General features: G+C 45.8%; 1 protein-coding gene across 1 annotated transcript in view; it reads left to right on the forward strand.

The window, feature by feature from the left end:
* Positions 1-4,478: 4,478 nt before the first annotated feature.
* Positions 4,479-18,059, forward strand: part of LOC121271493 (testis-specific serine kinase substrate-like) — a 28,530-nt gene continuing 14,949 nt past the window's right edge. Inside the window, exons 1-7 of the mRNA XM_041177475.1 lie at positions 4,479-4,699; positions 6,051-6,267; positions 7,499-7,576; positions 10,579-10,662; positions 11,242-11,313; positions 13,943-14,220; positions 15,688-15,882. Coding sequence (XP_041033409.1) covers positions 4,479-4,699; positions 6,051-6,267; positions 7,499-7,576; positions 10,579-10,662; positions 11,242-11,313; positions 13,943-14,220; positions 15,688-15,882 — 1,145 coding nt within the window. The remainder of the gene's footprint in view (positions 4,700-6,050; positions 6,268-7,498; positions 7,577-10,578; positions 10,663-11,241; positions 11,314-13,942; positions 14,221-15,687; positions 15,883-18,059) is intronic.

The raw sequence follows: 18,059 nt of genomic DNA on the forward strand, positions 1-18,059 counted from the left end.
CCAAGACAATGTGCGAGTATCGCCTTCTAGTTGCTACTACATGTGGACTATCCATCCCCTAGTGAGAGAATAGGTGCTGAAATCTGAAATCCATCGATCCAGTAGCATGGGTGGATCTCCCAGCAATGAAAGAAAAGATGCTAAAACCAGTAAATGTAAATTATTCTCCATTTCGTCAACAGTTGTTACATCTTATGCCTTGGAGATATGCAGAGATGACACTCCAGTTTCTTGCCTAAACAGGAGCTTTATTTATGGTGTTCTTTAAATGTCTGCCCTCCCGTGCTTGCAGCTCCTCGCTTTCAGTTTAGTTTCTGCTTCACTAACTACACCCACAGGCTTGACTAACAACACACAGAACAGTTAACAGGCACAAATAATCAAACACCAAACAATCGAATATTACAGTGGCCAGCACCAGAAACCACCACAACCAAAGACTGTAGCAAGGAATGATGTCATCGCACATGGGATGATGCCATCAAGTACAGGTGACATGATCATGCATGTGGTGATATAATCACTTGCACATTGACATCATCATGTCTGGAGTTTCAGGATTGTTCGAGAGACAACAAGAGGGGCAGGGGTGGGAAAAAGTTATGACTACAACCCTGTTTTTGAGTCTCCATGCATTGATACTGCTGCAGATGGAGAAAAGAATAAACACAGGCTAAGGTAAGTGGACTAAGGGTCAAAATAGCAGATGTGAAGCCACCTCATAATGGACATATGGACATATGAACATATGAATTAGGAACAGGGTCCACCCCTTGAGCCTGCTCCACCATTCAATACAATCATGGTTGATCTGATTATAACCTCAACCCCACATTCCTGCCTATCCCCGATAACCTTTCACCCCCTTGTTAATCAAGAATCTATCTAGCTCTGCCTTAAAAATATTCAAAGTCTCTGCTTCCACCGCCTTTCAAGGAAAGCAGTTCCAAAGATTCACAACCCTCTGAGAGAAAAAAATTCTCCTCATCTCTGCCTTAAATGACCGACCCCTCAATTTTAAACAGTGACCCCTAGTTCTAGATACTCCCACAAAAGGAAACATCCTCTCCACATTCACCCTGTCAAGGCCCTTCAGGATCTTAAAGATTTCAATTAAGTTGCCTCTTAATCTTCTAAATTCCAGCAGATACAAACCTAAGCTGTCCAGCCTTTCCTCATAAAGACAATAAATGCTGGCCTTGCTAGCAAAGACCACATCCCATGAATGAATGAATGAAAAAAACCCTCCCATTCCTGGTATTAGTCCAGTGAATCTCTGAACTGCCTCTAATGCATTTACACCTTTCTTTAAATAAGGAGACCAGTACTGTACACAGTACTCCAGATGTGGTCTCACCAGTGCCCTGTACAACTGGAGCATAACTTCCCTACTCTTGTAATCAATTTCCCTCATAATAAATGATAACATTCTATTAGCTTTCCTAATTACCTGCTGTTCCTGCATACTAGCCTTTTGTTGGATAGTGGCAGTTCAGGTTAAAGCTGGACTTTCCACTAAAAAAAAATGTCTGGCCTCCCTAGACACCTCATTTCCTGTGTTCTTTATGCTATTGTGATGCGTCACTTCCTGTGTTCTTTAAGCTATTGTGATGCATCACTTCCTGTATTCTTTACGCTATTGTGACGCATCACTTCCTGTGTTCTTTACGCTATTGTGACGCATCACTTCCTGTGTTCTTTACGCTACTGTGATGCGTCACTTCCTGCATTCTCTCGGCTGTTATGGAACTTCACTCTCTATGTTCTTTCCACTGTTATGAGATTTGCTTCTGCTATCGTGACCCATTGTTCTCTGTGTTGTTTCTCTTCCTGTGAGAAAGGAATTCTCCTGGGCCGTTGATGGAGGCATTCCTTACCAGAGCAAGTACAGAAAATGTGAGGCGAGTTAACCCACTGATTAAGTTGAGTGGATCTCTTTCCTGGCCACACCCATCCCAACTCGCTGCCTTGCCCCGCCAGCCACTTCGTCACCCTCCCGCTCCAGCATCGAGACAGTGAGGCCTCGAAGAATGACGGAGATTGTCTTCAAAACAATCTGGCAGTCCGATGAGCTGAGCCAGCACCGGAATACCAGTCAGGAGCAGATCAGATGCAAAGGAGACATGTCAGGCATCAACCTCGAGCACACAAAGAAAGAGAAGAAATGGCTCTTCACCAAGAAGAAAAAGTCCGTCTCCTTCCACGGGTATTAAGTGGCTTTATCGACTCACTTTGATGGCTTCTAAAGTTCAATGATGCTAAGCAGTCGTTAGGCTAAGGGATGTTTGTGCAGGGTAAAGACTGCTCTCCCTTTTGCACACAGCAGTCATGTCCAGGTTAGGTTCCTGCTGCGGAACAAATTTCAATTTACGCTACAGAGCAGGGTTACTGATGGCCAAATTGAATTCCCCAAATTGGATCGCACCATCAGGCAGAGATCACCTTACACCAAATTTCCACCCATTTTGCACATTTCCGCAGGGCAAACGTGACAAAAGGTCCCTGCCCACCGTGATTCTTTTTGAGTGTTGCTGAAAAAAGAGACACGTCAAAGCTTTTTGTCTTGCACTCATCAGGGCACTTTAAAAAAGGGGAAAACAACAATTTATACTGGTTTAACTTTCAAACAATGCTTGGCAGTTAACTGTCAGTCACCATCACCATCATGAATTCTCCATGGCAACACCTCTTCCAATCAGAGTCCATTTGCCAACTAATCAGCACTCTTCACATACAGTATAAATTGTTGTTTCCCCCTTATATTGGTATTGGCCCTGATAAGTGCAAGACAAAAAGCTTCTACATGTCTTCCTTTCCAGCAATACTCAAGTCTTGTACTACCAAACAGTGATGTGATTCTTTTTTTCTCTATTCTTTCATGGGATGTGGACATTGCTGGCAAGACCACCATCCCTAATTGCCCTTGACCTATTGGCTTGGTAAGACATTTCAGAGAGCAGTTAAGAGCCAACCACATTGGTGTGGGGGTCTGGAGTCACGTGTAGTCCAAACCAGGTAAGGATGGCAGATTTCCTTCCCTAAAGGGCATTAGTGAACCAGGTGAGTTTTTAACAACAGATGGTCTACGTGTCATGGGGTCACCCCATCACTGAGTCTGGCTTTCAATTCAAGATTTATTAACTGAATTTAAATTCCACCAGATGTTGTGGAGGGATTTGAACCCATGTACCCACAGCACTAGTCCGGGCCTCTGGATTACTAGTCCCGTGACATTACAACATCATCTCCCCAAACTCAGGTGCAGGGAAATTCGGCTAGAAATTTGTCAACGTTTCCACCTGCATTTCTCCAACCTTGGCCATTGGATCCATCTCTCTTTGACTGATTTCAAACACTGGTTCTCAGCTCCTTTCCGTATCTCTCCACCCCCCCTCTTTCTGCACAACGTACTTGGATGTCTGTTGAACCTGTCTCTATTTTCTGTCTCAGTGACTGGCAACTTATGGTCCTCCATTTCTTTCGTTCCACCCTTGCTGCCTGTGGCTTCAGTCATTTAAGCTGTAAGCTCTGGGATTCCCTTCCTTAAGCTCTCCACATAGAGTCATTACGGCAAAAAAGGAGGCCATTCGGTCCATCGTGTACATCTAAGACCCTCCTTAAAGCCTAGCTCTTTGGCCAAGTTTCCCATCACCTGTCCTAATATCACCTCCTTTGTGCAAAGCCTATTTCTCACTAATTGGGAGTAAGCTGCCCTTAATACCCAAAATCCAGGCTAAGGTAGCTTCACTTGAGCCTCAGAAATGATTCCTATAATGCACACGCATGACATATTGTCAATACCTGCATCCTCTGAGTGAGTCCATCTTTCAATATCAATTCATGCAATTTTGTGCTGCCACCGGTTTAACTTCCAACAGTTTGCCTTTAAATGTCTGACTTTATAACAATAAAAACATCTCAGTCTTTTTGACTCGCTCGATCTTTTTGACCAATCTGGGGAGAATCAGCTTTTTCGTTTGAGTAAAACCTTTCACTCAAGTTTGAATTCTATTCACTTAATACGTCTGTTCTACCTTTCCAGCTCCTGGGTGGGTTCACCAATGGGAGTATACTGCCACCTAGTGGTCTACATGTTATATCATACCCATCGGCTAAAATAGCAGCTTCCCTTATTTTAAAGTCTTTATGGTCTTCTAGAGGTGTTCAAATAGCTAGTAGGATGTACAATTGCTCACTCAACCTCAGTGTAAGGTGCTAGAGAAATGCAAGTCTTTCTCCTTTCCACTTCCTAGTGGGAGCAGGAGTTATAACAAGGAGCTAGTTATTCGAACACACCTAGAAGACCATCAAGGTTCTAAAATAAGGAAAGCTGCTGTTTTAGCTGATGGGCCCCAAAGCACTAGAACAGCCAATGCAGCACTTTACAAAGCGTAATCACTGTTATAGCATAAGTAAATGGGGCAGCCAATTTGTGCACAGCAAGCTCCCGCAAACAAGAAGGTGACAATGACCAGATAATGGGTGAACCTTCCAAGCAGTGGCAACCCCACTGGATGACCACTCTGATCCTATTTCCTTTGTACAATGTTGGATCGCCGCAGTTCTGCCCCCGACTTCCGAATCAGGCCCCTTCTGAAACGTGGAGCACGCCTGTTCTCGGAGTCCTTCCTCGCAGTGCAGGATCATCGGGGGAAGCCAAACTGTGCCCCCCTTTTATGGCACTAGCTGCTGTTTTTTGGTAAGTTTTCATTCACTAACACAATGATAAGCTTCGGGGCATTTAAATAGCTCTTCAGTGCGTTAGTGGTGAGTGTGAGTGAGGTTAAATGGGCAGAGTGGGTAAAGGGGCAGGGTAATAGGTGGCAGGGTGGGTAAGTGCCAGCTGGGTGATTAGTGATGTCAGGTCAGCTCCGCTCGGTAGGGGAGTTGGAGGGTGGGAGAAGAGTCAGAGGGTCGGGGTGTCAGAGGGGCGAGCCACGGGGTCAGAAGTGAGTTGGAGGGTCAGAGGGGAGTCAGAGGGCCAGGGGTCGGAGGAGGGTTCAGAGAATCGGGAGGAATTGGAGGGTCAGAGGGAGTCGGAGGGCCGGGATTGGGAGTCGGAGAGTTTGGTGGGTTGGGGGGGTGGTAGATCAGAGAGTCAAGAGGTGTGTCAGAGGGGCAGGGGGTGAGTCGGAGGGTGGGGGGTTGGGAGTCAGAAGATTGAGGGGAGTCAGAGGGTTGGTGGGGGGGGTGGAATTGGAGGGCCGGGAATCAGAGAGTCAGGAGATGAGTCAGAGGGGCGGAGGTTAGTCAGAGGGGCGGGGGTTAGTCAGAGGGTCATTGAGCAGTCGGAGGATCGGAGGGTGGGGTTGGAGGGGAGAGTTGGAGGATCAGAGGGGGGAGTGTCAGAGGGTCGAGGGAGTTGGAGGATGGAGATTGGGAGATCGAGGGATTGTCAGTGGGGAGTCCGGATTGGGGGGGTCAGTTGTCTAGTTACCCAGGAATTTGACATGGATTTTTTTGTAACATTCCCTGGGAACTATCCAGGTTAGTGAGTGGGAGTTTTCCAAAGTTTCTGACTCTAACTCAGAGTTGGAGACTTTTCCCAGAGGGCCCCCGGGAGCAGTGGAATTGCCTATCAGAAGTTGAAACATCCTGGGCAATTCCCACTGAGTCCTTGTGTTGGGGCTCCCGAGGGGTCCCATAGTGCATCTTCCAGGGTATGTTTGGAGACTAGAAGACCTGGGTCAATCCGTTTTAGCGATGTTGATTGAGGGATAAATATTGGCCAGGGCACTGGGGGATTTCCCCTGATCTTCTTCAAAATAGTGCCATGGGATCTTTTACATCCACGTGAGCAGGCAGATAGGGTGTCTAATGTCTCAACTCAGTACTGCACTGGAGGGTTAGCCTAGAATTTATGCTCAAGTCTCTCCCACTGAACCACAGCTATAACAGCTACCCTTGCAACAGGTAGAATCTTAGGATCTCATCTCTTGCCCATTTCAACAAGGGATTTGAACATGACTGATAAGAGAGCTAGGGGCAAAACGGAAGGCAGTGATATTCTCTGAACTATTAGCTTGCTACCTTAATTTTTATTTCCCTAGGACTGAACGCAATAAGATAATTGATGATGCACAGCTCTCCTGTCCAGAGCTGAGGCGATCTGCTGCATCCACCAACGTGTCCGCCCTCAACTTATCCTGTGACAAGGAATCTACCGATAGCGCAGAGAGTTTGGATTCCAGGAAATGTCAGTCTCCAGTCACGGGAGCAGAAGATATGAAGGTGCCATGGGCCAGCAGGCAGCTCAGTGTCAGTCCGGTAGGTTTTTTTTTAAACCAAACAGAAACAAAGAAGGCCCAGGAATGGTGCCAGCAAAGGATGAAAACTGGAAAATATAGCGCAAGGTACAAGCTCCAGATTCAGGCTGTGAAGGCCTCACAGGGAGTCCTGTAGTTCAAGCCTCACATGGAGTCCCGTAGTTGTAGGCCTCACGGTGGGGCCTGTACCTGTGAGGGCCTCACATGGAGTCCTGTAGTTGTAGGCCTCACCATAGGGCCTGTACCTGTGAGGCCACAGTGAGTCCTGTAGCTACTAGCCTCACAGTGACGTCTGTGCATTAGTAATAAAAATATCCGAATAAAAGGTTGTTTGACCAACAGTCAAAAATCATCCAATCAGATGAGGAATAGCCTATGCACGTACTGATTGGTGCAGGGAGTTGGTTTGTCACAAGTATGGGCATGTTAGGCAACCAATAGCGGGGGTGTAGGGTGGGGCAATTGGGGGCAGAAGATCATGTGATGTCATCTCCAGGAATACATCCAACCAGAGTTGGCAACCCTAACCCTAGGGTGACGTCTTCAGTCAATCTGATTGGCTGCAAGCACTCAAAACATTTGGTTTAATTTCTGAAGCCAAAAGGGGTGTGGCAAAATCTTTAACACAGCAAGTTAACACACAGCCACAGAGAGCGATTAGGAAGGCAAACGGCCTTTACTACCACGGGATTAGAGCACAAAATTAAAGAAGTCTTGCTACAGGAATTTGGTGAGACCACACTTGGAATACTGAGTGCGGTTTTGGTCTCCATAAGTAAGGAAGGAAATCCTTGCGTGGGAGGCAGTACAGTGAAGGTTCATTAGATTGGTCGCTGGGATGAGAGGCTAAGTAAATTGGGCCTATACTCTCTGGAGTTTAGAAGAATGAGAAGTGATCTCTGAATGGCCTTTACTGGCTGGGGAATCCAGAACACAAGGTCACAGTCTCAGGATAAGAGTCAATCATTTATTGCGAGAGGGAGAAATTTCTTCACTCAAAGGGTTGTGAAACTTTGGAATTCTCTGTCCCAGAGGGTTGTGGATGCTCCACTGTCGAATATATTTAAGATTGAGATAGACAGATTTTTGGTTCCTCGAGGAATTAAGGGAAATGGGGAGCGGGTGGGAAAGTGAGATTGAGACTAAAGAGCAGCCTTGATCATATTGGATGTGAGGGGCTGAATGGTCTACTCCTGCTCCTATTTCTCATGTTCTTTCCTTGCGACTTGCAGTGTGCAATCTTTCTGGAGAGGGTTGAGAAGAGTAAAAATGCTGCTAACTCTTTGAAGGAATACACTCGAAAACTAGAGGTAAGCAATAAGCCAGAATTCAAACTGATCCAAATCAGACCATTTCGTAAATTCTAGGAGTGACAAATTAAGAATGTGAAAGCAGGTCTGACAGGGACTGGAGGAATAGAATTCAAAAACAGAAAAGCTATTGTAAGCTTGTCCAGAATCTTGGTTAGGCCACACTGGGAGTATTGTGCTCAGATCATATCTCAATACTACATTAATAAAGAGGCATTGGAAAAAGAGCAAAAAAAGATTTACAAAGATTACTTGTCATGAAGGGTGATATCAAACACAGAAGAATTGAACCATTGAATGCTACGCTGACCATCCAGTCATTTACATTACCTATCCATCTACTTTCCTGCCTGGAATGATCTGTGAATCCATCATTTATTGGCTAGGGAGAAAGGAGATCTTGTAAAGAGAAGACGAGTTGATCCAACAAATCCATCCCTCTTTGATCTTAACTGCCAGTTCCCAACTCCTCCCATATGCCCCCTCCCCTCTTTCTCTACATTGTGCTTACAAGGATGGGCTGTGTAGCGTTCAATGTAGCATTCAAGACTTATAAGGACTGAGAGGTTATAACAATCAGGAAAGATTGAACCTTTCCCTGGGAAAGGGAAGGCTGAGGGGTGACCTGATACAAGTCTTTAAAGATTGTGTGAGGGTTTGATAGGGTAGATGTAGAGAAAGGGCTTCCCTTTATGGAGGAGTTCAAAGCTGGGGGCAAAAAAATTTAAGGTACTCACTAATACATTCAATAGGGAATTTAGGAGAAACTTTTTTTACCCAAAGAATGTGGAACTTGCTACCACATTCCTTTTTCCTTATTCTTTCATGGGACGTGGGCTTCACTGGTAAGGCCAGCATTTGTTGCCCATCCCTAATTGCCCTTGAACTGTTTGACTTGCTCGGCCATTTCAGAGGGCAGTTAAGAGTCAACCACATCGCTGTGGGTCTGGAGTCATACGTAGGCCAGACCAGGTAAGGATGGCAGATTTCCTTCCCTAAAGGGCATTAATGAAACAGATGATGGAGTTTTACAACAATCGGTAATAGTCTCAGTAATGGTGACCATGAAACTAGCCTTATATTCCAGATTTATTAATTGAATTTAAATTCCACCAGCTGCCCTAGTGGGATTCAAACATATGACCCAAGGGCATTAGTTGGGCCTACTAGATTATTGGTTCAGTGACATTAAGGGCAGATGTTGGCATAGCAGTAATGAAGTAACTGAGGCGAATTGCATGATTGCGTTTAAGGAGAAGCTAGATTAACACATGAGGGAGAAACGAATAGAAGGACATGTTGGTAGGGTGAGACTAGGAGGAAACTCTTGTCGAGCATAAATGCCAGCATGGATCAGATGGGCCGAATGGCCTGTTTCTGAGCAGTAAAATTTTGTCATTCTAGTTCTGAAATGCATGAGTTAAACTGAATCTGAGGGGCAAAATGAGCCTCGTGTACAATTTTAGGATTGGATTTTCAGACTCCCTGTACTTGCTGCCTGCAGTGAGCGCCTAGGCCCCATACAACAACAACTTGTATTTCTATAGCGCCGTTAAACTAGTAAAATATTCCAAGTCTCTTCACAGGAGCGCTAACAAATAAAATTTGAGACTGAGTCACAGAAGGAGATATGAGGATTAGGAGCCCAAAAGCTTAGTCAAAGAGGTAGAGAGGCAGAAAGATGTAACGAGAGAACTCCAGAGCACCTAGGACCTTGGCAGCTGAAGGCATGGAGACCAAGAGTGGAAGAGTGATAATCAGGAATGTGCAAGAGGCCAGAATTGGAGGAGGGCAGAGTGTTGTGGACTGCAAGCCAATGAAGGTCATCAAGCACATTGTGGGGGTAATGGGTGAACAGGACTTGGTGCGAGTCGGGATATGGGTAGCAGAATTCTGGATGAGCTGAAGTTAACAGAGGCTGGAAGATGAGAGAGCTTGGCCTCTGTGCCAATTCTCTAAGGAGTGGGTGCCGGCCATCATATTATCTAATCTCAAGGAAAGGCTGTAGAAATGATGATTAGAAGTAGGTACAACAGACAGCTAAGCGCAGTGAGGGGGAAGAGGGGAGGGGGCATATGGGAGGAGTTGGGAACTGGCAGTCAAGATCAGTCAAAGAGGGATGGATTTGTTGGATCAACTAGTCTTCTCTTTACAAGACCTCCTTTCTCCCTGGGCAATAAATGATGGATTCACAGATCATTCCAGGCAGGAGAGTAGATGGATAGGTAATGTAAATGACTGGATGGTCAATGTAGCCTTCAATGGTTCAATTCTTCTGTGTTTGACTATGAGAGTCTGGTAACTGAAAAATGTTCACTGTGCTTGATTGGTTAAGTCTAGGTGTGGACTCAGAGAAAAGTAAATAGAAACCCAGAAGCCGCTAGAATCCGAGCTGAACAATGGATTAGACATGTATAAAACTCAGTAAATAAGGTTCCTGCACACTTGGAACTTAACGTCATCTCCGCAAAGCACTGATGAAAATCAAATATATAAAATACACAACAGGCCATGCAATAGGGTCAGTTAAATGGATGATAAAGACTGAAAGACAAAGCAGAAAGTTTTATTAATAGAGTTAATTAATGAGAAGTATATGAGCTGTAGCAATTGTTGGGTACAGTAGCCCTGATGGTTCAGTAGGTTCAGTGTGGCACTGGGCTATACAGCTTCTGGTTTGCCCTGAGATAATTGATGCCAGCCAAGTTGGCTTCTTCATCCTAGGCATAGAGGAAGGGGAAAGCTCAGCCAGGAGACGCCTTGATAATCGTTGATCGGATACCTCTGAGGAAAGGGTGCCAGTGTACGTATCGGTTGCAGCAGAGTTAGGTTGTGCTGCAGTGATTCTCCTAGGGTGGTTCACAACCCAAAAAAAAGTCACTCAGTCACCCACCAGAAAGGAGAAAATCAGAGACAAAAATTAGAGGTAGAGAAAAAAAAAGAGACTGAAGCAAGGGAATGACGGGCAGTTAATTAACTTGGCATCTGATCATTGTCAATAGGGGAAACACAAGAAGCTGGAAAACTTACTAAACAAGCTGGAGAGTGACAGAAGAACCATCTTGTGTAATTCATTATTCCTTGAGGTACGGTGGTGAAGCTAAAAAAAAAACATGCATTTATATAGCATCTGTCACAACCTCGGGACATCCCAAAATGCTTTACAGTTAATAAAATACTTGCAAAGTGTGGTCCTCTAGCAAACCTGGGCATATTATATTTACAGGTGGGTTAAGGCAGTCCAGCGTTGCCTTCACCTGAAATAATTGGCACATTCTGTTAACAGCAACTTGTATTTAGATGGCTCCATGGGAACACCATGGCCAATCAGGGTCAACTTGCCAACCATTTTCACCTCTAATATAAATTGTTGTGTCCCTTTGAAATTTGGCATTCCTGCATTTCTCCCGATACGTGCAAGACAAAAAGCTTCAGCAACATGTCTCTCTTTTCAGCAACATTAAAGCTCTGTGTTCCCAAGTGACTTGATAGCGATTTCTCACTTTGGGCGACGACTCTATTGTTATTGCGTCATTTAAGTACTAGGATTGTGGAGATAAATTTGCCCCACTGATTAACTGGTTGAAAGGCCAGCTGGTTAGCTTACCGGCTGGTTAGTTAAATGTTTGACTGGCTGCCTAACCTGTTCCTGATTTTGTCACCAGGAAAATTGTAAACAGAGGCCCACAGCAGAAGTAGTGAATGACACCTTGCAGCAGAAGTCACTGGCTGTTGAAGTAGGTGGCAAGAATTAACTGAGCTACCATTATGTCCTATCTCTAAATGTATTATGTTGGTAAAGGTTGAGTGCCTATTGTCTGAACTAGTGCTTCGGTTCATCACAGGCACTGGCACAAAGTAGAAGGCAGCAAATCAGTCACCCATTCTTGCACTCCACGCGATTTTTCTCTTCTTTTTCTCTGGTAATCCCCGAAAAAGCTTCACAACTAGCGAAGCACTTTTTGAAGTCTATCCACCGTTGCAACATCACAGCCAATTTGCGCACAGCAAGATCCCACTTGTACCAAATTAGAAAGCACAGCCTGCACTATGTTTCCATGTATTAAGACCTGTTCACCTCCCTGAAAAGGCCTTTGAGGTTTAACTGGATGGTGCAGATTTTATTTTTAGCTTTGAAGTATTTTAACTACTTTTGGCTTAAATGACTGTAATCTCAGCGATATGATAAATGGCCAATGTGTTTCCTTCAATGTTAACTGAGGAATGAATATTGGCTGGGACACTGGGGAAAAACTTTGCTGACTTTGGGTAGTTCCATGGAATCTCTAATGTGCACACACAAGAGGGAAAAAGAGCCTTTGTTTAATATTTCATCTGAAAGGCAGTGCCTTCAACAGTTCAGCACTCCCTCCCTACTGACATTGGGAGTGCCAGCCCAGGCTTTGCACTTGTGTCTCTGGAGTGGGACTCGAACCTCTGACCTTCTGCATCAGCGGCAAGAATGCTACTCAGTGCTACCCAGTGGCAATAAAAATTGGGCAGAGTATAAATCAGGCTGACTCACTAACACTCAAGGTCAATTTATACTCCTGCGTGTCTTGACCCATCACAGACTGAATATCAAGATGTGTGTTCTATTCTCAACAACACAAGCAAAAGCTACCTTTGTGTTAACAGAATCCAAGTCAGTTGGTGAAGTTGAAATCAAGACACAGAGCTTTTCTTTCTTGAGTTTATTGACTTGTTCAGTCTCACAGCTCTCCTCCTGCCAGCCCAGTGTCCCAGCTGTCCCCAATTTATAGTCTCTTTTAAAAGAACAAATGATCAAATAATAGTAATCAAAGAGGGTGATAGCTCCTGGTGGGGCACTGTAAGTAAAACAAAAACATGAAAGGAAACTTTCAAAATCAAATCAAAATATTGTCTCCAGGGGTGATGATGCACCCTGGCCCCCACAGTGCCCACCAATCCTGGAATGTCCCCTATTTAGATGCTCTTTTTAAACCAATAAAAACAAATAAACTAATTAACTAAGTAACAGCTCCTTAAGGGGTATCCCTATTTATACTCTTTTCAGTAAAACCAGATCAATAAATCAAACAAAAATCTATAAATGAGAGGGGATGACACCCCCTAGTGGGGCACCACAACAGAAAGTCAAAGTGTCAAAGGAAACTTAACTAACTAAACCAAAACATTGTTTCTGAGGGTGATGATGCACCCCAGCCGCTGTGATGCCCACTGATTGTGGAATGTCCCTTATTTATATGTGCTCAAAGACAATTAATACTCATCGCCTGTTTCTCTTAGCCTTAACAATGTAATTGACCAGACATGAATACTTTGTAACACATACTTTGAAAAAAATCATTCAAGCGATGCAGGAGGCACTGGCAAGGCCAGCATTTGTGGCCCATATTTAATTGCCCTTGAAGTGAGTGGCTTGCTAGGCCATTTCAAAGGGCAGTTAAGGTGCAATGGCATTGGTCTGGAGTCACATGTAGGCCTGACTGGGTAAGGACAGCAGATTTCCTTCTCTAAAGGACATTAGTGAACCAGATGGGGTTTTTATGGCAATCGACAATGGCTTCATGGTCACAATTGCTGAGACTAGCTTTCGGTTCCAGATTATTTTTTCTTATTAATTGCATTTTATATTCCACCAGTTGCTGTGGTGGGATTTGAACCCATGTCCCCAGTGCATTAGCCTGGATCTCTGGATCACTAGTCCATTGACATTACCATTACTATGTGCACCAGAGCCATTTTCACTAGGCCAGCCTGTTTCAGACCTCACTAGTAGATTGTTCCAAGCGTGTCACCTTCCACCAGGGTGAGAATTGGAATGATGCGATTAGTTGCGATGAGTTTGGGTCAGGGAGGAGATATATCACCATGGCTCCCACTTCTGATGGCCATCCAATAACCCCTCCTGGAATTAGAATGGTAACAGATTTGAGCTTGGCTGAGGTGACTCCAACACTTGCAAACACAGGAACATGATCATCTTGATGAGGTAGCAGAGAATCTAGGGGGTTGGCTTTGAAATAAGGGGTCTTCCATTTAAATCAAAGATGAGGAGGAATTTCTTCTCTCAGAGGGTCATTAACCTTTGAAGTTTGCTACCCCAGGGAACAGTGGAGACTGGGTCATTGAATATGACCAAGGCTGAATTAGACAGGTTTTTGACCTACAAGGGAGTCAAGGGTCATGGGGGGGGGGAACAGCAAGAAAAGTGGAATTAAGCCCACAATCAGATCAGCCATGACCTTGTTGAAAGGTGGATCTGGCTTGAGGGGGCAAATGGCCTATTTCTTATGTTCGTATCAGAGGGGTGCTAAATGCCCTTTTAGGAACATACCATGTAGCACTGTAATTAAGTAAATTAGTCATTCTCTGTCCCAGGAGAAACTGAAGAACCGGTGCCAGAAGCATGACAACTCGAAAAAAGAGTCGGAGGATAGGTTCGCTGGCACTTCCGAGAGGAAAGCTGGAAAACAACCTGTCTCCGGCAACCCGCCGCTGCAAATTTTGGAACAGATTACACGGTCAATAAGTGACTTGAGACAGGTGCTTACATCACAGTTAAACGAGATTAAGGAAAAGAATAACTTGCCTGGCACCTCGTCGAATCACGGGGAGAAAGAGCCAAACATCTCATCGATTATGCTAGAGACCGTGAGGTGGGCCTTGTAGTGTTCAATGGTTTAATTGTTCTGCGTTTGATCATGTGAATCTGGTGACTGATCTACGCTTACTGGGCCTCATTGGTTAAGTCTGGTTGTGTTCAGAGTGAAGTCAACCTACACTACAGCGGCTACTTCAGCTGAGCAGTAAACATCAGTGTGGATATTTTGTGATTGCAGATATTTTAAAGCACTGTAAATAAACCTGTTGCGCACCTAGAAACTAGTGTCATCTCTATATTACTCAGATGTCAAATATATTCACGGGGTCTACGAGAGAGGCCTCTACTGGAAGGCCTGCAAGGGAGGCCATAGTCAGAGGGACTGCAAAATAGGTCTGTGTTGCAAGCATGTGAGAGGGGCCTGTGCTGAGAGTATACGAGGAAGGACTGCGCCCGGAGTGTGTGGGCGCGGGGCCTGCGCCCGGAGTGTGTGGGGGGAGCCTGCGCCTGGAGTGTGTGGGCGCGGGGCCTGCGCCCGGAGTGTGTGGGGGGAGCCTGCGCCTGGAGTGTGTGGGCGCGGGGCCTGCGCCCGGAGTGTGTGGGCGCGGGGCCTGCGCCCGGAGTGTGTGGGCGCGGGGCCTGCGCCCGGAGTGTGTGGGCGCGGGGCCTGCGCCCGGAGTGTGTGGGCGCGGGGCCTGCGCCCGGAGTGTGTGGGGGGAGCCTGCGCCTGGAGTGTGTGGGCGCGGGGCCTGCGCCCGGAGTGTGTGGGCGCGGGGCCTGCGCCCGGAGTGTGTGGGGGGAGCCTGCGCCTGGAGTGTGTGGGCGCGGGGCCTGCGCCCGGAGTGTGTGGGCGCGGGGCCTGCGCCCGGAGTGTGTGGGCGCGGGGCCTGCGCCCGGAGTGTGTGGGCGCGGGGCCTGTCTTTAAAAAAATTCTCGAAATTGAGGATTATTTTAACACCTCGTAGAGTGAACCTGAAGTTAATATTGTTGTGTCTTTTGCTGTGCATGATAACAATCCACCCAGTTGCCTGACATCCTCTTGGTTAGCTGCAGCACCTTTGAAATCTCTAGCTTTTGCCTGGCTGCTGTCTTGAAAGATGCCATTAAATTAGAACAAGTCTCTCGGAGGGAGATCAGGGAGCTTTTCAAAGAGTAGACACCTGGAAGTCTGGGGGAGATAATTGGCACATTCAAGACTGAGATTGGTTGATATTTTAGGTAAGGGTGTTGTGATACAGAGAAAGGGCTTGTAAATGGAGTTGAGATACAGATCAGCCATGATCTCATTGAATGCTTGAGCAGGTTCGAGCAGCTGAACGGCCTCATCCTTGTTCCTATTTAAAAACTGACAGCAATAAAGGATTGTGCTGATATTTCAGGATGTGGCAAAGGGTGGAAACCTCAAGTCAAGATTGTTTGGAGAACTATAATCGCTGTATCTGAGATTTTAGTGCTAATGGGGCAGCTCTTCACTAAAGCACTCCTTTAGGATAATAAACCATGCGGCTGTGTTTATATGCAGGGAGAGCCTGGATAATGTCATTGACAAGTATCAAAGCAAAACCACCCAACAGCGAGACAGGCTGAAGATCCTGAACCAGTTTGATGGCAAATTTGAAGCCTTTAACCAGCAGTGGGAGCGTACCCAGAGGGAGCATCAACGCACAACACAGATGATCCAAGAACTGAAAAGAGAGGTCGACAGTATTGCTAATACGTGAGTATTTTTTTAAATACGTGAGTGCCTTTCCTTCCTCTCTCCCCTCACGTGCTGGAAGTGCTGTTATATTGATTTATACTGGAACGATAGTTCCCAGTTCCTTTGGGCATCGTTAACAATTGTCCTTCTAGTCGCTCAGTAGTACAGAGCTTGAGAGTTGCTGAAAAAAGAGACATGCTGTCAAAGCTTTTCATCTTGCACTCATCAGGACAGATAGGCAAGAACACCAAATTTCAGCGTAGGACTTAGGAGCAGGATTAGGCAATTTGGCTCTTCAGGCCTGCTCCACCATTCAATAAGATCAGGGCTGATCTGCTTGTGGTCTCAACTGCACTTTCCTGTCTGTCCCCCATAACCCTTGACTCCCTTGTGTATCAAAAAATCTGTCTAACTCAGCCTTGAATATATTCAGTGACCCAGCCTCCACTTGTCTCTGGGGAAGAGAATTCCACACACTAACGACCCTCTGAGAGAAAACATTTCTCCTCACCTCTGTTTTAAAAGGGAGACCTCTTACGTGTCCCCCTAGTTCTAGTCTCCCCCACAAGTGGAAACATCTTCCTGGTATCTACCCTACCAAATCCCCTCAGGATCTTAGATGTTTCAGTAAAATCACCTCTCATTCTTCTAAACTCCAATGGGGACGGGCCTACCCTGTTCAACCTCTCTTCATAAGATAAGGCCCTCAACCTGGGAATGAGACGAGTGAATGTTCCCTGAGCTGCTTCTAACCTAATTATATATTTTTTCAAATAAGGAGACCAAACCTGTACACAATATTCCAGGATGTGGTCTCATCAGTTAAGGCCCGGTACAGCTGCATTAAAATGTCCTTAATTTTATCTTCCACTCCCCTTGCAATAAATGCCAACATTCCCATTTGCCTTCCTAACCACTTGCTGTATCTGCATACCAACCTTTTCTAATTCATACACCAGGACACCCAGATCCCTCTGCACCACCAAGTTCTGCAATCTCTCTCCATTTAAATAGCAAACTGCTTTTCTATTCTTCCTGCTAAAGTAGACAAGTTCCCATTTTCCCACATTATACTCCATCTGCCAAATTTTTGCCCACTCACTTAACCTGTCTAATCTCTTTGCAGACTCTCTATCTCCGCAAGACAGCTTACTCTCCTACCTAAGATAAAAGCAAAATACTGCGGGTGCTTGAAATCTGAAACAAAATTAGAAACTGCTGGAAAAACTCAGCAGGTCTAGTAGCACCTGTGGAGAGAGAAACAGAGGGCAGAATTTTGACCTTAGTGGGTGGGCGGACCCCACCGGCTTGGCAGTGGGTGGGCAGCCAACCCCCGCTGCCAAAACGGGGCCCGCCGCCATTTTGAGTGGGCGGGCCAATTAAGGCTCGCCCAGCGGCCTGCCCGACGGGAAGCACTATGCGCCTCCTGTTTTGTGAAAGAGGGAATCCCCAGCTGTCAAAGTGCGCACTGCTCCCTGAGGCAAAGTCCTGTCTCATGGAGTTTACTGACAGGTAAGAAAAGTCAAAAAATAGAGAGATATTAAAATTATTAACATGTCCCCCTCATGTGATAATGTCACACGAGATGGGACATGTTAATAAGAAACACATAAAGTTTATTAAATTTTTTAAAAACGGACATGAAACTTCATCCCGCCAGTGGATGAAGTTTCATGAATAATCTGGAGTTCGCTGGGGCTCCTGGCCTACCCGCCAGCCTTAAGCTTGGACGGGCAGGGTCTTTAACAAGGTCTGAAGGCTGACTTGGCTGTCTGCCTGCCTTCTTGAAAATTTAACCGGAATGGGATGAGGTCGGGGGTTCCTCCCGAACGTCAGTTTCCCCTCGGCGAGCGGGCCCCGCCCCCAAATGGCCGAGGGGAAAATCCTTGAGAGAGTTTTTCTCTCTCCACAGATGCTGCCAGACCTGCTGAGATTTTCCAGCATTTTCTGTTTTTGTTCCTTTCCTACCTAGCTGGGTATACACAGCACATTTAGCTATCATACATTCATATGATCCCTTCACCCAAGAAATTAATGTGGATTGCAGATACATGAGGCCCCAACACTTGATCTGTGTGGCACTCCACTTGCTACGGTCCATTTAGCCCTACTGTCTGCTTCCTGTTAGCCAACCAATCCTTTCTCCATATGTTACCGTCTGCACCGTGTAATCTTATCTTGTGTAGTAACCTTTG

Source organism: Carcharodon carcharias, chromosome 31 (assembly GCF_017639515.1).
Source record: "Carcharodon carcharias isolate sCarCar2 chromosome 31, sCarCar2.pri, whole genome shotgun sequence".
Taxonomy (NCBI): domain Eukaryota; kingdom Metazoa; phylum Chordata; class Chondrichthyes; order Lamniformes; family Lamnidae; genus Carcharodon; species Carcharodon carcharias.